The 25,522-nt window shown below is 40.0% G+C and overlaps 1 protein-coding gene across 7 annotated transcripts in view; it reads right to left on the bottom strand.

The window, feature by feature from the left end:
* Window positions 1–25,522, bottom strand: part of myo15ab (myosin XVAb) — a 74,300-nt gene that overhangs the window by 11,271 nt on the left and 37,507 nt on the right. For all 7 annotated transcript variants that reach the window (XM_017307148.1, XM_017307160.1, XM_017307157.1 and 4 more), the window contains 22 exons: window positions 24,023–24,201; window positions 23,502–23,574; window positions 23,163–23,354; window positions 20,992–21,071; window positions 20,835–20,908; window positions 18,793–18,901; window positions 18,599–18,667; window positions 18,434–18,498; window positions 17,949–18,344; window positions 16,895–16,973; window positions 14,106–14,201; window positions 13,904–13,964; window positions 13,204–13,300; window positions 12,968–13,085; window positions 8,132–8,247; window positions 6,471–6,530; window positions 6,262–6,337; window positions 6,039–6,154; window positions 5,819–5,937; window positions 3,092–3,233; window positions 1,973–2,084; window positions 1,824–1,898 (listed from right to left, as the gene is read on the bottom strand). In XM_017307148.1, the coding sequence (XP_017162637.1) occupies window positions 1,824–1,898; window positions 1,973–2,084; window positions 3,092–3,233; window positions 5,819–5,937; window positions 6,039–6,154; window positions 6,262–6,337; window positions 6,471–6,530; window positions 8,132–8,247; window positions 12,968–13,085; window positions 13,204–13,300; window positions 13,904–13,964; window positions 14,106–14,201; window positions 16,895–16,973; window positions 17,949–18,344; window positions 18,434–18,498; window positions 18,599–18,667; window positions 18,793–18,901; window positions 20,835–20,908; window positions 20,992–21,071; window positions 23,163–23,354; window positions 23,502–23,574; window positions 24,023–24,201 (2,504 nt within the window). The remainder of the gene's footprint in view (window positions 1–1,823; window positions 1,899–1,972; window positions 2,085–3,091; window positions 3,234–5,818; window positions 5,938–6,038; window positions 6,155–6,261; window positions 6,338–6,470; window positions 6,531–8,131; window positions 8,248–12,967; window positions 13,086–13,203; window positions 13,301–13,903; window positions 13,965–14,105; window positions 14,202–16,894; window positions 16,974–17,948; window positions 18,345–18,433; window positions 18,499–18,598; window positions 18,668–18,792; window positions 18,902–20,834; window positions 20,909–20,991; window positions 21,072–23,162; window positions 23,355–23,501; window positions 23,575–24,022; window positions 24,202–25,522) is intronic.

Below are 25,522 nucleotides of genomic sequence, written 5' to 3'. Positions count from 1 at the left end.
CTCTGCCATCTGTCTGATGTAGGAACTGTTAAATGTCACCCTGGCTGTGTTTTCATCCAACTGTGATGTGAACTGGGAGCAAATTTTTAAAATCTTGCAAAAAAGAAAATGTGAATTAGGCGTGTTTCCATCTACTGGTTTGTAAGGCTGCCCTTGTAGGCCGCTATGTATTAATGCTGTAAGAAATTGTTTAATTTTTAATTCATTTATCTCAAGCTAAACGTATGAAGTTTCTCAGTTTGTCAGGTTTTTATATTAAAGAAGGCTTAAAGCAGGGGTGTCAAACTCCAGTCCTCGAGGGCCGGTGTCCTGCAACTTTTAGAAGTGCCTCTGCTGCACCACACCTGAATAGAATAATTAGGTCATTAGCAAGGCTCTGGAGAACTGAGGAGGTAATTAAGCCATTTGATTCAGGTGTTTTGTACCTGTGGCACATCTAAAAACTGCAGGACAGCGGCCCTTCAGGACTGGAGTTTGACACCCCTGGCTTAAAGGAATTCATTTTGTTTTAAATGTCTATAGAAATGTCTCTCTTCATTCATTTCCTATGGAAATTATGTGATGGGTCTCCTGTTCTCACCCAGCCGAGGCACCAGCGCATAACTTATAAATTAAAATAATCAGTGCATGTGAAATTTTCAGCTTGTGCATGCGAACGTGCACACAGGAGCCAGTGATGCAACACAAGAAAAGCTTGAAATGTTCAACTTTTGCTGCTGTCGCAGAAAACATTCACCTTTCGCAGTCATTTGTTGCGCTCTGTGTATCGAGCCCATAATGCACTGCTGTAACCCTCCGCAAGTCAGGAGCTTTTAGGTCAAAATAGTAGTTTGATAAAACTGCGATATGTAATATTAATGCATTATAATTTTCAGATTAATTGCATGGTTTAATATGTGAACGTTGACAGCCCTAATTAATATTCAACAAGCAGAACAGAGAATCCACATCCTGGAATCACACATCAAGCAGATACATGTAACTCGCACTTAAACTATGAACATGGACATGGATTATCCATTTGTACCTAATTAAAGGTCTCAGGGTTTGACATTGTTGCGGAGGCTGAATCCACACTCTGCAGACCCTCTAGACCAGTGGTTCTTAGCCTTTTTTGAGGTACCGAACCCCCCAGTTGCATATGCGCATTCACCGAACCCTTCTTATTCCCCCCCCGACACACAAAATACTTTGTGGTATTCTGATTTAGTAATGTAGTAATTTAGTAATTATACTAGCTGTGTAACCACCCCCACACCACTAGAGGCAGTACCAAAGACAAAATTTCAAGTCCATGCTAAGTGGAACTCCTTCAATTAGGGCTCCTCCGCAGCACTGATTGGCTAAGCAATGTAACGTGATCCTCTGGAGCAAGTGATGGCAAAGCCGGGCGCGTTTTCACGTCTTTACACAAGTGTGTCTTTACCAGAGGCTCCGCCGAACCCCTGACACCGACTCACCGAACCCCTGGGGTTCGATCGAACCCAGGTTAAGAACCATTGCTCTAGAGACTGGAATTACAAGAGCAGCCTAAGTTTTGAAATCAGGGAACATCTCTTATATCGAAGTGATCACAAATTGGCAGGATTCTCTGAGCAAAGCGGGAAGTGCTTATTCTGCATCAGACATGCTAGAAAGCCTCCACCGCTCTTCAATTGTCAGTTACAGATAAAGAGATAAAGTTCAGATTTAAGGTTAGAAATGATGCTCAGATGGGATTTTCTAATTGTTATGGGTGTAAATATTTCAGCATGTTTATATTTTGCAATAACATCAAGTACAATGCATAAAGAGAAGCGCTATTGTTTTGTTTAAAAACTCACCAAAGTCTTCAGTGTCCCTTTTAAGCTCTTCCAAAAACACAACCTTCTTCCTCACCACACAGCCATAGCTGTAACCTACAGGAGAGAATATCTGTAAATGTTCTAACATCACAGATTTCAGCCAGGACGCTCATGAATCAGTATCTGACCTTTCTCTAGCCCGTCCATAACCTGCAATCTGATGATGTCGCCTTTATGAAAACTGAGCTTCGATCGATCGTCTGTCACAAAGTTACGTTCTGCGATGACGTAGTCGGAGTCCTGTTCAGGAAACCAGTACACAAATAATATCAGTTATTGCATGCTTGTATAAGTAGTAAAGTATCAATTAGTTGTTCAGTGATCAGAATTTGCCAGTTTTTCTTAATCAGCTCTGATTTGTGATTCAAAATCATTTAAATTATCCAACACCTCAGAGCAATTTTCTTTTGCTGAAATTTTACAGATTGTTCTATTGGATATGTTACAATCTTTAAATATCTCACATGACTGTGATATACACTCTCCGGCCACTTTGTTATGTACACCTGTCCAACTGCTCATTAACGCAAATGTCAAATCAGCCAATCACATGGCAGAAAGGTGATTTAAGTGACTTTGAACGTGGTGTGGTTGTTGGTGCCAGACGGACTGGTCTGAGTATTTCAGAAACTGCTCATCTACTGGGATTTTCACGCACAACCATCTCAGGGGTTTACAGAGAATGGTCCGAAAAAGAGAAAATATCTAGTGAGCCGCAGTTCTGTGGGCGCAGATGCCTTGTTGATGCAAGAGGTCAGAGGAGAATGGCATGAAAACATGGATCCATCCTGCCTTGTATCAACAGTTGGTGGTGCAGTGGTGTGTGGGATATTTTCCTGCCACGCTTTGGGCCCATTAGCACTAATTGAGCATCATATCAATGCCACATCATTGGCATTGGTCAGTAAAAACCTGACTGTTGTTACTGACCATGTCCATCACTTTATAATGAGTTCACTGAACTTGAATGGCCTCCACAGTCACCAGATCTCAATCCAATAGTGAACCTTTGGGATGTGATGGAACGGGAGATTCGCAGCCAACAAATCTGCAGCAACTGCATGATGTTATCATGTCAATATGGACCAGACTCTCTGAGGAATGTTTCCAGTACCTTGTTGAATCTATACCACCAAAGATTAAGGCAGTTCTGAAAGCAAAAGGGGGTCCAACCCGGTACTAGCAAGGTGTACCTAATAAAGTGGCTGGTGAGTGTATGTACATTGGTATACTGTGACTCGTCTTGCCTTTTTGATCTCATTGATGAAGGTGTCTATGAGATGTTTGACTTGTAAAGCCTTGGCGGAGAACAGGATCAGCTTCTCGTTGGTCAGATTGAACTCCAGCATGTTCTCAGAGGGGATTGTCACAAACAGGATGTCTGCGTATCTGAGACAGAAAAAGGACAAACAGCATCAGTCACAATATGCATTACTTACCTGGGTCCTAACCTTTCAGTACAATAAAGAACAAATAAACATTAAAGTGTGGGGCATATGCTTGTTGCTCCAGTTTTGAGCGGCCTATTATTTTTTGATAAATCCCTTCAGGAATCCAAACTTTCTTGTAACACTTCAACAAATGTTTGACCTCAAACTGTCTGATGGAGCTGCAGTAAAGTACATAACTCATTCATCCAGACTTAATTTACCATATAAGAGAAAACTCCTTCAACTACTGTCACTATAAATTCCAGTTGTGGAAAAGTACAAGAACCAAGCAACTGACTCCTTACAATGCAGAAACACACTGAAGGGCCGGAGTTTGACCCTCTTTCCAACATGAAAAGACACTCCAGTCTGAAATCTGGAGGTTTCCTCCAGACATTTGGATATAGTTGCTTCAGTTCAAAGAGGAGCGGCAGAGAAGAATATGCCTGTAAACCGGCTGAGGACGAGCAAAGTGGGGGAATCGTGACTCATGGATGGAGGAACTTCCCACTGCTTGTATCCAAGAAAATGGTTGGAGGTGATATACAGTCAGAAAAGACAACAAAGAACTCCATATAAGGCATGGAGTGGATCGGGGCATCCACACACATTCCCTCAGCAACTCAACTCTCATTTTCTCACATTTCCCTGTAATTCTAATGCTAATAATGCATATTTACTCTAACAAAAGCTTAGAATACTAATGTTAGTCAGAGATCTTTGGAGCAGGTTGCTGGGTTTACTCAGTGCTCTTCAGCTAGGATTTTTGGGATTCGTTTGGTATTTCAGTTTAAGGCTGGGACATGATAAAAAATAAAACAAAGGTACACCTGGGAGCTGACAGTAGGTCATGATTGCCCTAATGCTAAAGCTTTGTTAGTTTTTCCAAAAATTATTGACCCCATAAGGCAGTTCTAATCTGGTGTTTAGGAGGTCATAGCAACTTGGTAAAAAGTAATCTCTCATCAAGATACAATTTCAACCCATTTCTTTCCTGAATATACTGTTGGAATCCATTTTTATCCACAAAGTGATCTAATCTAATTCCTAATCATTTCTTGATCTGAAGGCATCACTGTCAAACTTCCCTCCTGCAATAAAACTCAGAGCTGATCAGAAAAGAACTGATCCCAAAGAAGTCAACCTTGAACTGAGACATCCGAGCTCTGAACGTTTTTATTCTAACTAGCCGGCCAGGAACAAGATTTGTTTCAAAACCTTCAAAGTGTTCACTGGAGAACTTCTAGAAAGCGTTCTGCGTATCCCGCGTCTCTGTGTTCCCAAAGAGCACAGAATTTTTAAAAAATTTTTTTACATCGCTTTGACTCGATCTGATAATCAATGCAAAGTGATTATCAGTCGTTCCATGATCTGGGCTAAATTAGGTGTTTTAAACTAAGGTTATTCTCAATTGCCTTTCTGTTACATACTTGCTTAATGTTTTGCTGTGTTAGTTTTATGTTATGTTGCTACTTTGCTGTTAAGTCGGCCACATTTTGAAGATCGTCTCAGTCCAGAATGGTTGAATTTTGTGCTGCATATCTGATTTTTTTGCTTAATTATTTAGTTTTGAAGTTATTTTTCAATATTCCATTTCATTTTGTCAGTTTGTTCATCAATTTGACTTGATTTCCATTTATTGTTCTTATCAGTATTTATATTGTACAATAGTTAAAGAAAGATGTGAATAATTCAGCTGTAAAGTTGGGCTGTTTTGTTACTAATTCTCAGATTTGGTAAGACATCCGCGTGTCAGTGATCACTCCTTGATCTGAAGAAAGTCTTCAGAAACTCTTCAGATCAAGGAATGTGAATTAGTGTGAATTCATTCCTTCATTAGAAGCTTATGATTCCAGATCAGTTGGAACTGGTGCCCTGATTAAACTAAGGAATTAGAATTTTATTAATAATTTAATTAATAATAATTGACTACAATTATTAATTATTACAGTAGCCAAGCATCGACGCAAGTTCTGATTTCCAGGAATTTTGATGTCACCGTGTGAGGCTGCTACAACATTTTTGGTTTCTAGAGTTCTGATTCCCAACACAACAGAAAACTGCAAAGATAAATTTAAATGGTTAGAAAATTGTTTTAGCTCCAACATAATAATTCTCAAAGAACTACCAAGCTGAAAACTCGGGATGGATGCTGCATGTTCGGTATGATGTCTTTGCGGGATGTTGTCAGTATTTCTTAAATATTTGAATGTACTTACGCTTTTACACGTCTTTAGATCAGACAGATTTGTGGACTCCACCAGTCAAATGTATTTATGTTGCTAGGAGCAATAACTGAAGCTAAAATAAAAAGCAACCAATGTAAAAAGAAAGACTTGGATACTGCCTGAGAACTAAGAATAAAGATTAGTTTAGAAGATCAAAAACCTGCTGAAAAAAAGTAGAAATAAATGAGGGTTGGTTTAAAATTTTTGCTCAGCGTGATAAATATTTGATGGTTTTTATGTCATAGCTTTAAAAAACTGCTAATAAGATCCAAAAAACCCCCACAAAACAAAAAACCCCTCAAATATCTGCACTTACGTGTATGGTCGAAGGACTCTGAAATAGTCTGGAGCTGATGCGCTGCTTTTCACCGTCTTCAGTAATTTGATACCGCTGTGGGACACTGACAACACTTGCACACCTGTTCCTACACTGCCCTGCACTCAGGACAGATGCACATATCCACTGAGAACAGCTTAGAAAATTGATACGTCGCATGAAGCAATTTTAGCATTGCACAGCGTTCCGCCAAACTCACCGAGGCAGGAAAGAGTCGGGAGAAGTAAATTTCCCAGGTCTCCCTGGCTGCTGTCACGATCGTTTTCTTCACATGCTCCTCCACCGGATCCATATTCTGCTCAACACCATGTTTTGCTGTCATTCACAGAAACAGACACACAAACTCACTAATGTCACAGAGTTGTACTTATTTGAGAAATGCAGTCATGAAAAATAACTACAGGAAAAACTGGCAGGACTACCGAAAAGGGCTTTCATTTTCTGCCTTTCATCCTGGGTGATGCGAACGCACGCCTCTGACAGGGTGTCATTCACTATCTGGAGGAACGGAATAAAGCAGAGAAGAGGAAGAATTTTGCTGAATTTCTCTGTGATCTTTCAGTTATCATGAGAGCTTATAGGATTAAAAAAAGAAATAATATGAAATATAAAAAGAAGGAATATGATCTACCTGTTTGAAAATGAGATCTAGCAACAAAGGATTGTTGAAGCTGTCTTTGGGATAAAACACCTGAGGGACAAAATATGTATTTATCGGGAAAAACCGTTTTTAATGAGCAGTAAATTGTAGAGATGCAGAGCAGGATACTTACAGTCATGGTAAAAAAAGAAACCTTACTCAATTCTAGGGTTTTCACACTGCAAGAAATCTTATATTTGTAGACTTTTTGAAAATGATTTGTCTAAAGTGTACAAAAACACCCAACAAGACAAAAGCACTGTTTGGAAAACCAAGTACACCATTACTGCTTCAGGAAGATTTAAAAGAGAGAGCAGCCAGATCATCAGCTCTGCCACAGCAAGAGTTTCTGCAGGCTGCTGTTCTGTGGTATGTCTATGTGTGTTAACAAAGTGACAATATGGTAAGGCATCAGAAATGACCATAGGCTACATTCTCACACCAGGTCTTGATGCTCATTCCGATTTTCTTTTTGCTGAAATCCAATTTTCTTTGCATAGTTGTTCATATGACTTTTAAGTGCATAAGAAGAACGTAGACTGCACACAGCAGCACACAGTTTGTGGAGATTATAACGGAATTTATCCAGCACCAACACTATTGTCACAAGATCATATCAACACAAAAGAAGTAAATAAAAATAAAGTCCAACTAACAGCGATGGCTTTTTGTGGCACATTGACAGCAGCTGCTGTAGAGAAGTCTGTCTGGGTGCACAGTTGGACCAGGAGCAGTGGGACCGTGATGTGATGCGCTTCACTGACTCAGACTTGCTTAATAATTTCATAGCTGTAACTTTCAGCCATTGTTTATGTCCAGATTTACAAAGTCTAACTTCTTCTGGTGCAGAATTACTGTATATGTTTTCTGTTTAGTATAGAAGTAGTACAGAGCAGATTGTTTCTGTGGCGTGAAAGGATTGGAATTGGATCGTTCTGCTGTGAAATAGTCGGATGTGGGTTGCATTTGCCTGCTGTGTGAACGCAGCCCTACAGGAGCAATTGTTACTGCCCACCAGTCTGGAAAGTTAAAGCCAACGACCATTTCCTAAAAGAAAAAAATCCATCATTCTCCAGAGGGAAGGACTATTCACAATTGAAAACTATGCATGAAAGTTCCCAGTCATCTCAGGATTGGAGGTCTATGAAATGTTCAGAGGGATTTTAGAAATTTCTCTGATTTCTAAATCAAAGAGAAATTAAACTGGAACGTCCTCAGTTAGCAACTTAAAGTTCATGACAGTACAAATCAATAGAAGACTGCACAATTATGGCTTGTTTGAATGAACAGGGAGGAGAAAACCTCTCCAGCTTCTAGACCTTCAGTGAAGCAGCCCAAAGTGTTTTATGCACCAGACCTCAATGTGATAATTTTACTGTAAAAATGAGTGACACAAAATTCATACACAACAACGTGAGAAACTGATAAAGTGATCGTTTTTGTGGGTGTTTCTAGAAGCTCAGGTGAGTTTTTATCCCGTTTGTTTTCATCTTTATTAAGTAAAGAGAGTGTGGAGTCTGTTGTGTGTTTCTGTGCAGTATCAAAAACGTTTTCTTTGTTTTACCAAGACTGTGAACCTTTATGTTTGCATTTTTTATCATCCTTCACTGACGTTGTGTGGTTTATTTTTGTTGCTGTATTCGTGTACTAACCTCCTTTCTGAGATACAGCCTCCAGGGCACATTGGTGTAGGTGTAATGCTCCTGGTTGGTGCTCTGGTGAAGCTGTGTCTGGATGGTCTCCGTCTCCACTGGGAGCTCTCGAGATACTGCAACAAACATGTTTAATAAGCAGAATGAAACACCAACACAACATTCTGCTATCAAAATCGTCTTTTTCAACGCGCTCTTTCACGGATAAAAATTTAATAATTAACCGTGGAAAATCCACACCAAACCTGAATTCACTAAGACAGACCAGTAAGAACTTTGTAAGGCATATTAAATACTGTAACTATGAGCGCTACGAGTGGCTTTTCATTTTTTGAGGAAAAAACATGATATATGAATATGGAATATTCATATAAAATGATGAAAACTTTTCCTGACAAAGATATTGCAAAATTCAATTTAATTCAAAAATACTTTATTCATGCCAAAGGAAGTCATCAACATTCTTCAAAGAGCCATTGGGATGGTGAAGGCTGTTGGCAGGAAAGATCTCAGCAGCCTGTACCACACTAAACCTGAAGAAGCCTCTGACTGAAGATGTTCAGCTTTCCCAAGACAGGGATACCAAACAAATCATACTCAGGATTTTCCATAATTTTCTTGATTGTATGAAGAATCCTTCTTTGCATTATCATCTCCAAAGGTTCCATAGTCGTCCTAAGAACAGAACCAGAACAGAACCAGCCTTCTTTATCAGGTTGTTGAGCCTGTTTAGGTCTCTGGCTCCGATTCTGCTGCTCCAACAGATGACAGCAGCAGAGATGATGCTCTCAACAACAGACTGATAGAAGATCTGCAGCATCTTGCTGCAAACTTTGAAGGATCTTAGCTTCCTCAGGAAGTCCAGTCTGCTCTGTCCCTTCTTATAGATGCTTCACAGTTGATTCTCCAGTCCAGTCTGTTGTCCAGTTGAACACCGAGGTATTTATATTCCTCAACCACCTCCACTTCTTCTCCCATTATGGAAATAGGGTTTGATCTAACCCTGTTTCTTCTGAACTCTACAATCAACTCCTTTGTTTTGTTTACATTCAAGAATAGATGATTGTTCCCTCCATGACACAAAGCGGTCCACCAGATCTCTGTACTCAGCCTCTTGTCCATCTCTGATTCACCCAACAACTGCAGAGTCATCTGAGTATTTCTGGAAAGACCGAAGGCATTGCGCTGGAAGTCTGAAGTGTGGAGAGTGAAAAGGAATGGTGAGAGTACAGTACCCTGTGGTGCTCCTGTGTTGCCGACTTCCTGATTAGAAACACTGTTCATCAGTCTCACAAACTGTGGTCTGTTTTTGAGGTAGTCATAGATCCAGGCGATTGTTGAGGCTTTCAACTGTGTCTTCTGAAGTTTCTCACAGAGCAGATCAGGCTGATTGTGTTAAATGCACCTGAGAAATCAAAGAAAATGATCCACACAGTGCTAACTGCTTTGACCAGATGACGGTCAAAGCAGACGGTTTGTTGAAGCTGGTGTATGATGGCATCATCAACTCCAACTCAATGGTGATAAGCAAACTGCAAGGGGTCTTGATATGTCCTTGTCTCCTTTTTCAGGTGGGCCAACAAGTCTCTCCAGGACCTTCATGATGTGGGATGTCAGGGCAACAGGTCTATAGTCACTGAAAATGACAAAAATAACCTCACTGGGTCAAAAAAGACCCACTTACGCATCAGATCCTCGTCACCCACAGTTCAAAAGATCAAGCAAATGACTTAGAGCTAATTTATAAATGCGACTATATATTATAAATGTGTGTCTAAGATCTGGAAAAATACTTACTCTCTTTAGAAAATCTATCATAAACACTTTTAATTAATTTGTTCATGAGTATTCTCATAGGTGAAATATCGGATTTTTACATGTATGTATGAGATAGAAAACAAGACAAATAAAACTTAAATTTATGCACATTTATCGACTTACATTTACATATTTAGGCATCTATACTGGCATTTTTAATTGACAGTAATCTTAACCCATACAAAACTCATTTTATTTCCACAGTAACTAAAACAAATAAGAACCTGACAGGTTGTTTGACATCATCATGTTGATGAGAACCTCTATGTTCTCATCAATGATGTCATAAGAGTTCAAAGAGATACAAGAATACAAGAATTCTCAGTTTGCTTTTCAACTTGGTTGGAGGTAGATCGATTCCAGAGAGACGACTTCAAACTGACTTTACAAACCAGTTTAACTGTTCACCAAGTCAAGAGGACTTTTGAAATTGGTTGGGACCTTGGATTTCTTGTTACGAAGGGAGTTGAAAAGTTGCTAGGAAATAACATAAGAGGCAAAGACGTTTAGTAGAGAGCTCTGAGGACGAGAGATCAAAATACTTTGATTTTGACAGTGAACCCTGAAGACCAAAAGAACATGGAAGATTCCTCTAAGGATGAAAAAGTTACCGTCAAAATCACAACTATGGATTTAACAGTAAAGGCATCAGAAGACTTTGTTGTTTTTGAAAGTGTTAATGTTCCTCATGACCAAATGGACCTGGATGTGTTTGCTTGCTCACAGTTTGAGTGAGTTACCTTTACAACCACAGCTGGATGCAAATCTTGAGCAAACCATGTACTTTTGCAAATTTTCCAACTCATTCTTCAACTCTTGGATGAATGCCACAACACATAGCATTATGAACTTGAATATTACCAGAAAGTGTGTGGCTCAGTATCCCGAAGAGATATCTGGAATTTTTGCAGAGACGCCATTGTTTGAAAGGTTTTTCTTGACAGCAATGCACCATCCAGGAAGATATTCTCCCCCAGATGAAGTCTTTGCAGTTCAAAATGAAATAAATGAAATACTGAAAATGAAGCATATAGTACATCGGGACAAGCCAGGAGTCCACTGACCAACTACAAAGATAGTGCTTCAGACACTGGGAAGTGGGTAGAACATGGCCCGCACAGAGTCGACCACATTCCCCACCTCCATTGTTGAGGCAACTTATCAAAGTTGTGGCCTCAAGGCTGTCAGTGCCTGTTTTTTGGGGGCCAACCCTAGAATCAGCTCATGGGCACCAGAAGGGAGGGATACTGTCAAGCTGAAGATGGAGACCTATTGGGTCTTTTTGGTCTGTGGGACCCCAGAAGCAGCTGATGGGTACTGGCAGTCCAAGCAGCATGAAGCTCAGGTAGTCGATGAGGTAAAAACTTGGGTGTGGGAGTAGTTCACAGAGGCCATGGAGAATGACTTGGCCTTAGTACTTAAAATATCTCCTCAATCCCACCATCACACTTTCTTGGGACTGAGGAAGTGGAGCCTGGGGACTTTGAATCAGGTTCTGCTGACCATAGTGAGAGGTGCAGAGAAGGAGTGGGCATACTTTTGGCCTCCCATGTAGGGGTTCACTGGGGTGAACCCCTACATGGGAGGCCAAAAGTTCACCCCAGTGAACCCCTACATACAGTGAAGGAAAGCCTAATACAATTAGGCTTTCCTTCACCTAATTGTTGTGAAGCTGACAGTTTTAACTGTTTGTATTTATATGACAAACAACACTTCAGATTGCCCACCTTTTTGTGGAGTTGTTGAAGGGGTGAACCAAAAGAAAACTGACACCAGTGGAGCCATGGAGAAAGAAGGAGACCATCTCTGGTTCATCAAGTCTGATCATAATGAGTTTCATTATCTGTGCTGTAAACTAAGAGCTGTGACTTAGTTTGTGAATTATGGTAACCTTCATCAAGAGAAAACTTCACATCTTGTCTAGTATTGCTTTGCTCATAAAAACATTTTTATTGACAATTTGAAACATTTAAACGTTTCTCTTTTCTTTTTCTTGTATATTGTAGATGCTTGCTGTAATTTCGACTGTGTTTAGTGTAAATGTGACTCATAGATTTAAATATTTAACCGATTGGAATAATTTATAATTTTTTTTAATAGTACAAATTACATATTTTTTAATAATATTATTTTATTTATTTGTGATTTATTATAAATCAGTCAAAGAAAGAAACTGAAAAAAGTGACAGATTTTAAAAGCCACTCATTGTCTTGAGACCCTGCTTTTAGCCATCATGTCCTGGGGCTGTTTGAGCCCCTCTCTCTCTCTCTCTCTCTCTCTCTCTCTCTCTCTCTCTCTCTCTCTCTCGGCACTTCACTTTCAAGCAGTTTTTTTTTGGGATCTGAAATCACAAACTGCTTCAAGCAGTTGTTCCTTTCACATTTACTTCACATCTGAGTTGCTATGAGGATTATGCATGCAGAGTGGAGAGTGGATATCAAAAATATTCCTTTGACTGTCACTAGAAGGAGCCCAAGTACTACCATTCATATCAGTCCTACACTTTAAGAACCGCATTCTAAAGTCACATTGATGGCCAAAATAGATCAAATGTCTGAATTTTGACCTTTGATGATAAGACATTTGTGTAAATGACAAAAAGGAAAAATTATAGGAAAATAAAGCTTTCAAAGTTTCTAGTTGACTTTAAACAATATATGAGCTAAAATTGTAATAAATAATTGGAAAATATCAGCTTAAGCAATTCCAGCTCCAAGTACCATAAGACATTAGCTTAATAACATGAATGAGCAGAGAAAATATAAGATGAGCTTAAATACAATCTGAGCAAAGAAATGAGAGGAGAAAATCACAAGTCAGCTGGTTCTCGTAATTTTTCAGAATCATCACAAGGCCACAAACTGCATAGATTAAAGAAGATTTAATTCCAAGCATTACTTTCAATTGACATTACAAACAAATCCATTTTTGTGAGACAGGCAAATAAAGAAAAGCCTTCAAAATGTCTAAACCTCTACACCATGTGAATAAGACCAGTTTTTAGCAGCTGTGCTCACCTGGAGGAGGTTTAGGAAGCGACCGATCCGGACCTCTCATCTTTGTGCCTCTGTTGACTTTGAGGCCCGACTGCTTTATCGCAGATGCAGAGTGTGTTGGGCCAACAGGACGTTTGGGCTGGACAGAAAGAAAGGAGCCATGCTGTGGAAATTCTTTGTAATGTGGGTGCTGATGTGTCAGGGTGAGCAGCTACCATCGATCTGTGCCTGCTTGTTTCAGGCAGGTTGGAGTTTACCTGTGGAGCAGGAGGATTGTCCATCTGGGGTTTGAGGATCTGTAAAGCTTCATCACGAGGCGTCTGCCTCTTCTTGTTGAACTTCCCATCTGGTATCCTAAACAAAACGGAACATCACACTTTAAATCATTTTCATGATTTATCTACCAAAATATCTATAAGCTACAACACCTCCACATTTATTTGAAGCCATAAAAAGATGCAGAAAAATCAGTTTAATAAATTCATTTTTAATTGAGTAGAATATTCCTAATTTTTACAAAAGTCCTGTTCATTAGGTTTTTTTTTTGTTTTTTTTTTTTTTTTACAAAGAGTTACATCCAACACTTATTTGTACCCCTGCTGTTAATAACTTGTACAGCCCATTTTCCGTGGTGGAAAAGCTCTCAGTCTTCTCTTATAACATTTGTCAAGGCTGGAGCTCAAAGCCTTGTTCAGAGTTCTGGTTGATCACTGATCCTCTCCTCCATTCTATAGGATTTCACTCTATGGACTGGACAGCTACAGAAGAAGTTTGATTCTGTGCCTAGAGAAGCATTTCTGTGTTGAGTTGGAGCCATGCTTTATGTAATTATCCTTCAGAGAGACCAAGTGGAAACGCTCTCTTTAGCTTTGAGTCTCTGTGTCCATGTGTGTGTGCGTGTGCGTACGTGTGTGTGGGTGTGTGTGCGTGTGTGTGGGTGTGTGCATACAAACTGACCTTTTGCCAGCTGGTTGTGGTTCTGCTGGTGGCGACGGGGAGTTATATCTTCTGATAATTGCTTTAAAATAACAGAAATTTAAATACAGTTAATCTTTTTTTTCCAGGTTCAAACACTAACTGAAGTGTCAAGATATTGAAAATATGTAGAAGAATTATTTAAGGAACTGTTCCTTAAATAATGACTGTTCAAAGGAGTCACCTTGAATGTCTTGGCTGGGGACGATGTGATCTGCAGTCTGAGATGAATACTTCACCATTTCTCCAGCAGGGGGTGGAGGAAACGTCCCCACTGGGGCTGACACACACACACACGCACGCACGCACNTATATATATAAATGTTTTCTATTCTGTGTTTCATACAGAACCGGAATAAAATAATAATGGGATGCATTAAAAAGCATCCTTCATTTTCTTTCAACTTTGCAATTACATCCTATTTTAAGATAGTCCATTATTTAAAATAATGTAAAAGAAAAAACGAAACAAAAAAACCCCACTGAAGTTTGTGGTTTGATTGTGACAAAATGAGAAAAAGTTCAAGGGATATGAATAGTAGAGCTTATTTTCTTACTTGAGGAGGTATTTAGCCAGTCTTTGAGAGGGCAGGAAGGCGGACAGACAGGAGGAGAAAAGAAGCCAGCCCCGCTCTGAGTTCAGCACGTTAGGATTCCTCCACACCTACAGAACAACCATGAAGTTCTTAAAAAATGAATATAAGATGGCATATCGATTTAAAAACTGTCTGTTTAAAACCTGGTTGGCTATCTGAGCCAGGATCTCATCTCTGAGGCTGGGGTTGGCCAGGCCCCTTTGGATGATGTAGTTCCCAAACAAGTTTTCTTGAGCTCCATTCAGGTTCGGATCGCCCATGAACCGCAGGATCTGTCAACAGCACCGATGGATGTTTATGGAAAACAGTGCAAGTCACTCATGTGATATCCCAATCTTGACTGAATTTATATCTGTAAGCTGAGTGTCAATGATAGAGTTTCACCAATAAATGCAAAACAAACCAGAATGAAGCTGTCGAGAGATCCCTGCTTAAGCTCCTGATCCAGACGAATCAGGGAGTTCTCTAGTGGAGCCGTGAGCATTCCAAACAGAGGCTCCTACATCAGAAACAAACAAGGACTTTAACAGCTTCTACATGGATCAAACATGTTTTATATTTAAACAGTGACACAGTCTTAGCTGCTGATGTTTTCTGTATTTTCTTTATACAGGACTAAGCACTTGTCTCTTCCATTGTTATAAAACCAAGATAAAGGCTGGATTTAATGGAAGGGGATAGGTGTAAATTTTGGAGAAAATTTAGCATGTTGAGGTTATAAGCAAACTAGGGGTGCACAGAATCGGCCAGTCGATTTATTGGTTCAGATTTACTTAATTTTGGGAGATCAGTGATCGCCCCATACTTGTATATGAAGTTGATATCATCCATGGATCTAATTGACCTCAGCAAATGTCTAAAAATCAGCCACTGTTCTGTTTTTGCTCTGCTGTGAGAGAGTCTGACTGATAGACCCACCTACCAGGTCATGTCTGCTTATTCGCAGTTAACAATAGTCACCTCACTCTTGCCAGCTCAGTGACTTTCCTGCTATATTTTGCAACATTTCAGACAAAAAAATGAGCGTTGGCCAAAATTGGAATCGGCATGTCAAGTATCTGTAATTGGCAATCAGCCAGAAAACTGCAATCAGTGCACCCCTAAACAAATGGGATATGGCTCAGTGATGTTGGAAGCTGGCATGTGCTGTGAAAATTCCAACTTCACAGAGAATAAAATATTACTCAAAGTTCATATCAAGATGAAGGAATTGAAGGATAGATTAAACACATTTTTTCCTACACCATTTTCTATTTTCACACTTTTACAGATGTGGAAGATATTTTCTTCTGTGTTTCATACAGAACCAGTTGTGTAGGTTTCACTTAACTGTATTTATTTAGGTTTTAATATGTTGAAGCTAGCCTGGTAAAAACTTTCAGCTGCCGAGAAACGATTGTTTTCTGGAGCCGTGGCCTCTGTTGATGTTTTATCTTACGCTATAGCTAATATTTGATTGTGACATATGTGAAGTGCTATGAAGCTTACTGGAAATTGCCTGTGCTCTAAACAGCAATCCTCCAATGCAAAGAGAGAAACACTGAGCTGAACGAGGCAGCTGTTAATGTTAGTTTAATATTATATATAAGTATGCCAACATGGACGGAATGGCTTCCTTCACTTCCTCCGCTGCCATCGCTAAGACTACAGGCAGACTACAGTTCTAAAACGGTGCAGAAAATCAACGTCATCGTTCACAACTTCTTCTTCTGTTCACTGATTGGTCCGGTCAAAAATCGACTGGAGACAATCCAAGTATAGGGGAGAAATCCCAGATTGTTAGTGAAGCAAGATTTTAATTGAGACCAGGCTAGGTTGAAACCATTCCTAAGTGAAACTTAAAGTGATAACGTTTCCCAAAGGAACTGGATTTATTTCTTGGTTGCTTCAAAACTCTCAAAAAGTCACTTAAGAAGAATTTGCGCTGTGTGCAAGTACAAACTATTACTGATGCACACACTGTTGCTGATGAAACAGTGTGTGCTATTGTCATTACCCTGAACATGATCCGGATGTAGTGTGTTATGAGGTAGTTATTGATATCGAGGGGCAGGGTCAGCTGAGGGTCCACCTGAACCTTTGGAGCCTGGACCACTGCCAAGCAGTCAGAATGCAGCTCCTCACCCCCTAACAGAGAAACACACACACACACACACACATGCATGGACACGCACACACACACACTCACACACACACACGCACACACATGCACACACCCCCACAGACACGCGCACACACACACACACACGCACACACACACACACACACACACTCAGTAACATGCCAAAGTGACACAGATGATTCTCTGTTGTGCTTGGATCACTTCAACATGAATTTTAGTTTTTGACATGATCTGCTGCCTCTCAAATGCTCATACCAAATTTCCTGGCCGGTTCCTTATTAGCAAGGACGCCTGGAGCTTTTCTTCCAGAAACACCGTCTACGCCTGAGTGAGTCTGAAAAAAAAAGAAGAAAATAACAGAAATCAATGAAGATTTTCTCAACTGGTGTTGGCAGTTAGTTGGAGCAGTAGGCAAAAGAATAACAAGCATACATTAGCAACAAATGTGTTCCTTCCCTTTGAGCTTTCCACAATTTATTTGTGATTCCAAATCAAAAGTACAACATAACTGCAAAGTAAAAAGTAACAGATAGATACAATTTGGTGTATAATTGTGTTCAATCCCTTTTATTTTCATGCCACTAAATAAATTCAGAGTAACCAGCTGCATTAATTGACCTTATTAATGTAAAGAATACACCCTTGTGCAGTTTTATTACAGTTTAAATACAGGTGTTCTATGAAGTCTCAAAATAGTTGTTAGAGCACATTAGAAAGATTAGGAATAAACTTAACAGAAGAAGAGCTTAAATCAGACAAGCAACTAAAAAGCCCCTGCTAACGACAGAGATCCTCAGGTGGATAGATAAGCCAATGAAACAAAACACACCATCCTCACTATGAAACATGGTGGTGGCAGCATTATGCTGTGGGGAGAATTTTCTCCAGTAGGAACATAAAAACTTGTTAGAGTTGATGAGAAGATGAATGGACAGGCCTGGAAGAAAGCTTGTTAGAGGTCACAAAAATCCAAGCGAGAATCAATTACAAGATTTGAAAATTCCAACAATCTCAATCCAATCTGACTGAATTTGAGCTATTTTGCAAAGAAAACTGTCCAGAATTTCAATGAGTTGTATGATGGAACATAATAAACAGGACAAAAGGTCAAGAGGTGTAAATATATTTTCAAGGCATTATTACAACAGAAAACTCTCAGAGCTGAATTTCTGCCCCGATAAAAATTAATTTCTTCCTCCCAATAGCCTTAAATAAAGGATATATTCCGCCCACAATACAAAAACTGCATCTCTTTTTCAGTATGTAGACAATGAAAAATGTCAGTGTAAACTGTGTCAAAGTCTCTGACCTGTACAGCAGGTTTAAATGTTGGTTGTGCTGGCTGAGCTTTGGAGGAGCTGAGATGAGGGTCACGGTAGGCGGGCCGAGTGTGCCGCTGGGCCCGAGGCTCAGTCGGGGGATCAGCAGGGCGCTGAGCGTTTGGCTGTGATTCAGTCTGATCCCGCTGAGCAGAAGGAAGATAAGGGCTGGAGGGAAACACGGCTGCTGCGTAGGGAGTCGGAGTGAAGTTAGCATAGGGGCTCAGCGGGATGTTCGCATATGGACTTGGAGGTATGACAGCGTACGGGCTGGCGAGGGCATGATGGGGAACGGGACTCATTGGAGGGCTGGTGATGGGGGAGGTGGGGGGACTCGACACAGGACTGCTGACCATGGCCATGGCTTGCATGGTCATCTGCTGCGCCTGAGAAACAAGAAAATGACGCATGGAGTCAAACGGCAGCAGCAGCAATGACACAGATAAACAGACAAGGATCCAAACGGGGGAGTTACCATGATGACGGCCTGCTGGTTCACAATCGCCTGCTGCTGCTGGGCCAAAACAGCTTGCTGGTCTTCTAGAGGACAAACAGTAAACAGGATGAAGGCATGGAAACTCACGCTTGACTGTTTGGTGTGTTTGTGTTTTACATTTTTATTGTCATGTCTGATACAAACCAGATGTTACAGGTGCCACAGCAGCGACAGGAGGCGACATTATGCCTCCCACAGGAAGGACTCTCACAGCTGTGGACACAAGCAGCCGATTTTTGACAGATTCAATGTTCGTCCGTTGAGCTCACAAGATTTTTAACCAGCTGGTAAAGTATGAAAATGGGAATATTTAGCATGTATTTGTGTTTGTTGCAGACCTCCAGGTGGAGGTGGGTGGCCAGATGACTGCCCCGGCTGTTGCCACTTCCCACCGACGCCCCCAGCCCCCTTCATCCTGTGTGACAGGCCTGCTGTCGACTCTTCTTCCTTACAAAAGAGACGGTCTTTAAATGTACAAAAATCTGAGTTGTACTTTTTTTATCCATTATGTTTTTATCACATCACCTTCACAGGATGTCTGTCTGGTTTTTTAATGGGAAAGTTTTATTTTTAGAGCTATATTTTTGTTCATGATACTGGCTGTATGCCAGGACATACGGTATGTGCTGGCAAGAAGACTAATTCAAAGTTCTTTTTATCATCATTATTTTGATAAATATAGACAAATGTGATAAAAGTTTAGGTTCAGACAGATGAATACAATGTAGACAGAAAATATAAAACTACAAGATGATTTCTCTCCTTTGGAAGCTGTGTCTGACAGTCAGACTGAGGGCTGTGATCGCTCTTAATGTGCCAAACAAACACTTTTCAGCAGTGGCCTCAGCACGAAGCCATTTCTCCTGCTACAGATTGACTCTTGCGTTTGTATCAGATGTGTAACAGGACACATCTGATACATGCTAATTCCTGTCAGCTACATCCGATAGCAGAGTTGGACAGAGATTGGTCCAGTCTGGTCAGCTTTCACAGAAAACTTTTATCTCAGTCATCAAGTCCAGTTTTCTTCATTTTTGCAAGACTGAACAGGTGAGGCATACCTAGAATGTGCTATTGTCCACTTCCTGCTTTTGGGCAGTCTCTGGTCTGAGACTGAAAACTAACTAACACACTAACTTTAATATGTGCCTTTGGGACTTATTAACTGTAATTCATAGCCAAACCAAACCTATTGTTGCACAACATCAATAGGTTTGATATGGCTATGGTTGCTTGTTTTAATAAATCTTCTGTGCCAACAAATTGTAACCATCTGTATTCAACTAATGTTCCCTAAGCTATTTTTTTTGTGCACCATAGTATTTTACAATGACATGTGCCAGTCAGAAACCAGGAACTTACCATAAATCCTAAGTGCATTGATTATGCATTTGTAGGCTGTGTCTCATTAAATAATAAACTCTTAATTTGCTAGAGCGTCAGTTTCTCGTAAGCAGATCTTCACTTTGCCCAGGGTGGGAAATTACCGAGGCGACTAGGTGGCTGTGACAGTTACGGTAACTGAGTAACGTAATAGGTTGATGGGCAGGAGTGGCCTGTAGGACACATCTGATACATGCTAATTCCTGTCAGCTACATCCAATTGCGGAGTTGGACAGAGATCGGTCCAGTCTGGTCAGTTTTCACAGAACACTTTAATCTCAGTCATCAAGCCCAGTTTTCTTCAGTTTTGTAAGACTGAACAGGTGAGGTATATTGTCACAGATGGAGGTCATCACTGTCCAAAGTCATGATTTTAATGGATTGCTGTTACAATTTTTGTATCTCAATATTCCAACCACCATGATCCTACAGGATGAGGGACGAACTCCTACCACCGATCCATCAGTGGTCGGTGGTAGGAGGTAGGAAAGGCAGAATTTGGCAGAATTTGTCCAAATCAGTTCTTGCAAAAGTAATAACTGATTTGATGCAAAAGTAACTATCCTGAAACTTTGATATTTGCTTCAGCTGTTTTCTTTAACACTTCTGTCAGTCTGTCTCATTACAATATTAGCTGAATTTTAAAATCTTTAATAATTGCTGAGGTTTTTTTCATTAATAGTTGTACAGTCAGAAATTCCATCTGGTTATTTACTTTAATTGAGAACTTTAGTTTCTGACCAGATCTGACAATTTAGGAGGAAAAAAATCTGACTGTACCAGGCAGATTCTTTACTAGAATAATTTCAAGAATTTTCTTTGTTACCAGAAAAATTAAGCTAATGCTTTAAACTGCTCTGTGTCATAAAGTAGGTTTGCTTCAGATCAACTCTAGGATCCACAACACTTAAGAGCTTTTATAGGCAGTGACAGTAGATAGTTGATAGTAAATAGTTGATGGTAAACAGTGTCAGGATGATTAAGTTATGTAACATACTCCAGCTCCATCCGACAGTACAGGGTCAAACAGGCTGTCGAGATAACGATCCATCCCTCTCTGAGGCTCTAAATCTGCAGGGAGGGAAGAGGAAAGATGTCTTTACCTCTCCTACAGTCAACAGGGAGGAGCTGGTCTGTTGGTCTCAGTAACTCACCTTGGTTGAACCGATCGGAGTCATATATGGCTGAAGGACTGACGTAATCGCTCATGTCAAAGCCACCCCCCAACAGGCTTCTGTCAAACAACAACAGATGATAAGACGATGGTAAATCCAGCAGGAGCGAAGGAGATCGATGCAGAACACCTGAAGGTGGAGGGTTTCTGCCTAACAAAACATTTAAAATGAAGATTACATTAATGTTGCTTTGGTTTATACCTGATAACTGTCAATCCCTTTTTACTTATCTAAGCTAATATTGGAAGAAAATGTCTGGTTCTTCTCTCTGTAAATAATTTACAACAATAGTTTTAATGAATTGGTCACAGAAGTAAAACAATTATGCACATTCAGTACAGAAAATAAAGGACATTCTCTTCTTATTCCAGACTTTTCTTTATAAGGATATAAAAATAATAATATGGTGTTTAAGGTGCTATTTAGTACATGCTCTTCAGCATTTCCTGGTAGAGAGCAAAACTAATGCTTTCCTTAATTATAGTTAATCTGTCCAGATCTAAAATCAGCAAAACAGCCCAGAGCATCACACTGCCACCACCAGGCCTACATATCAGTGATCTTCTTGTTAGTTTTACACTAACTAAATGTTCACAGATGTTTTTGTTCTGTTATAGTTCACATTGTTTGGTGTGTTGTTGGTGTCAAGGTGACAAAGGAACTCAATTATCTTGTTACAGATGAAACTTATCAAGTTAAAAATCCGTATCTAAATGTGAATGAGTTGAATAATCCGAAAGGAAGAAGCAAAGTCCTGAACAAGAGAAAGCAGAGGTCATCCACCTGTCAGACCTGGAACATCAAAAACTGAAAAATATGGCATACTTTTTTAGTTTGTTTAAAGGGAGTAGCAAAAGAGAGCTTGCAAATTTAATTGGTATTAAAATCAAATTTGAATATCTAAGAGAAGTAAAAAATAAAGAAGGTGAATATGTTACGGTTGTAGGGAAGCTGGAAGAACTTCTGGTTGCATGACTTAATATATATCCCCTCCACTCCCAGAGACAAAAAAGCATTTTTATAAATTGATATTTGATAAAATTACACAGGAAACCGATGGAATATTGATTTACGGGAGGGACTTTAATATTGTATTAAACCAGTCTTTGGACTCCACCAGTAAAGCAAAAAGTAGGAAAGCACACATATCCAGGTACATAAATACATCCTTAGAGGAACTGGGGTAATAGATGTCTGGAGAGAGAGAGTTAGCCACTACAGAGAGATTACATGGTCTATTCTGCCCCACATTCAATCTATACAAGAACAGATTTCTAATGAAAGAAAAATATAGACTTAGAATAGTAGAATGTAAGATAAGGTCAATATCACAATTCTTGATTTATTTTCAAGTATTGTGTCCAATACTTGGAAAATAAATCTAACCCGCAGGATCAAAAATACAACTTGAAGGTTGAATTTGGTAATGTTACATGACCAACAGCTAGTGGAAAAATAAGAAAGGAAATGAAATGAATTTCATTTCAACCACACATATTTTCCAATTCTAACTAGTCAAACAGTAAAGCATGCTTAATTAATAATTCGAAGTAGTTAAAAAGTTTCTGTCTAAGGAAGCCCAGCAGAATGGGCCAAAAACAACAACTTCTGTCGGCAAGCAAAAGATTTGACACAGAAACTTTTTCTAACATAGCAAAGATCCAACTCATATGATGTGTCCTAAAAATAGTTTTTATCCCACTGGTTTTTGTCCAGCCAGGATCACAAAGTCATCATTTTAACAGCTGGCTAGCTTCATGAAACCTCATTCGTTCTGTGTGTGTGTGTGTGTGTGTGTGTGTGTGTGTGTGTGTGTGTGTGTGTGTGTGTGTGTGTGTGTGTGTGTGTGTGTGTGGCCTTGTATGTATTATTCAATCACTGTGTTGTGGGGACCAACTGCTCCTTATGGGGCCCGGGCTAGAATAATGATTGGAAATTGAAAGGAAGTCAGTGCAAAGTCCTAGTGTAGATAAAAAGACATACAGTGTGTGTGTATGCGTGTGTTTGTATGCGTGCATGTGTGTGTGCGTGTGTGTGTGTGTGCGTGTAGGTGTGTGTGTGTGTGTGTGTATGTGTGCGTGCGTGTAGGTGTGTAGGTGTGTGTCTGCGTGTGCGTGTGTGTACGCGTGTGCGTGTGTGTATTGTCTCACATGCTGGCATTGGGCCGAACTCTGGCCGGCTCCAGAGCAGAGATGATGAAGTAGCTGTTGTGTTTGGGGAAGTCAGCAGGAAGCTCCAGGTCTGACATCAAGTCCAGAACATAGTCTGAGCCTTCAAGTTCGACCCACTGAGCCGGCTCCTTCAGCAGTACCGACCAGCCTTGACGGCCGTCCACCGCACCCCTACACACACACACGCACACACACACACACACACACACACGCGCACACACACACGCACGCACACATATATGCATACACACACACACGAGATGTAACATTTTCACCTTGACATATATCATTCTTTCCTTTTTTCTGCATTTACATTACCTGTGTTGTAAGATGTTTTTAGCCATTTCCTCTCCTGTCGTCCAGGAATGCAGCGGACATAAGAAGGACATGCCTAGAAAGGAAAAGCAGTAGCTTTTGTCTTTATGAAAATCATTTATAAATCTCATTCAGGTCCAAATCCAAACAGAAACTGGTTTCACCAGCATCTTTCTCCTAGCTATCACAAAACCAAACCAGAAACAGACATAAGCAGAGCCAGCCAAGAAGCCAGAGTATCAGTTGTTCTCTAATCCTTAGTGGACTTGCCAAAAGACTGGAGGGCAGATAAGGTGGACCAGAGCAGAAATAAGAGGAGAGATGGCTAACTCTACACTGCTGAATGTTGAAGACAGACTGGGCTCAGGTAAAAATTTAAAGTAGGTTAGTGATGTAGGTCAGAAGGATGGTTTGGGTCAGCAAAAGCATTTGTAAAAAGTAAAAAAGTGAAAGCATGTTTCCCAGTTATCAATAGGCTTATGGATGTAAAATTCCACTTGACTGTCAATGGTGTTTGTTCTCACCGTCGAAGCAGTGTACATGTAGAACAGTGTGAGCTTTCTTGCGGTTGGCGGTCCACTCCAGCAGGCAGGGTGGGTACGTCCGGACGTACTCAGGCCCGACGCTGAGGCGCTGCAGAGCCTGGAGCAGACGGTTCTGACACACACAGTCGTAGTCGTCTGGGCCGTAGTCTGACACAAACCTACAAAAACAAGTGTGTGACTAGAAAATTTTATATCAGATGTATGTTACTTTCCAGAGGTAATTCAGCCCTCAAATTTGATCACATAACTGCCACAGCACAAATATAAACATCAATGTGATTTTATAGGATAAAATAACACAAAGGAGTGAATAATTGTTACTATTTTTTCTAATAAAAATCTGAAAAGTGTGCTACAGCTTTATATTCAACCCTTTAAATAATACACTTGTTCATCCTAAAGTTTCTAAAGTCAAATTGCAATAAAACAGAACTTATTTAAATAGGCACAAAATTCATATTAAATAAAATCCATAACTTTTCTATCCTGGCTGAAAATTTTTCCATCTGTCTCTCCTCTCAGGTCAAGAGGCTGGGTGTCATCCTCAGCATTACCCTCTCCTTTGCCTCCCACGTCAATAACTCGACTTGTTCTGCACTGTTCCATCTTTGTAATATTAATCGTCTCCGTCCTGCTCTCACTCCTCACTACGCTGCGGTTCTTGTTCATAGTCTGGTTACTTCTATAGATTATTGTAGTTCTCTTCTTTTTGGCCTTCCACACAAAACATGTTTGATATATAGCAATTTTGTAACAACTGAAAGCAACATAGTTACTTGATTGTGATATAAAATGTCACTGTGTACCTTCAACAAAAGAAAGTATATATATATATATATATATATTAGAGATGTGCTGATCAGGTTGTAAACACTACCGGTTACATTATGTGGAAAAAGGAACCATGAATTCATCTTAATTTAGACAAAAACCTTTTTTTCCAAGAAGAAAACTAAACAAAACAGGCATTCTGCAAATTGTACTGCTATCGGTAAAACTATATTTAACAGACTGATAACATATGAAGGCTCTGAAGAGGCTAAATAATGCAAAGAGCCAAAATAAACCTCTCAACATTGCCAAAAAAATTCAAGTATAAAACTTAACATTCAAAGGCAAATACAGGATCCATTACAATAAACAATCCAGAGTTACTGAATGAAAACTTCCTGATAGCATGGCGGCTAGCTGATTACTGCTAGCTCTGATTGGCTGTTTCTGACTGAGCGGAGTAATTATGCAGAGCAGGGAGGAGATCGATTATTTTTTTAGAGATTATCTGTCTCATGTTAGACAGATAATCTAACATGAAAGTTTTAATACGTATGTAAAATATATTTTTTTAAGTTGGAGGCTGCAGCTTTAAACAGAGGTTCGGTGTGAGAGTCACTACCAGGTGGAGCAGAAGCGGCGCTCCGTCTGTGAAATATTACTACCTGTAGCGCGTAGCAGCGGTTCAACAGCGAGAGCAGAACCAGC

Source organism: Poecilia reticulata, linkage group LG1 (assembly GCF_000633615.1).
Source record: "Poecilia reticulata strain Guanapo linkage group LG1, Guppy_female_1.0+MT, whole genome shotgun sequence".
NCBI lineage: Eukaryota > Metazoa > Chordata > Actinopteri > Cyprinodontiformes > Poeciliidae > Poecilia > Poecilia reticulata.
Note: the sequence above shows the minus strand (reverse complement) of the source record. Positions and strands in the feature narration are given on the sequence as shown.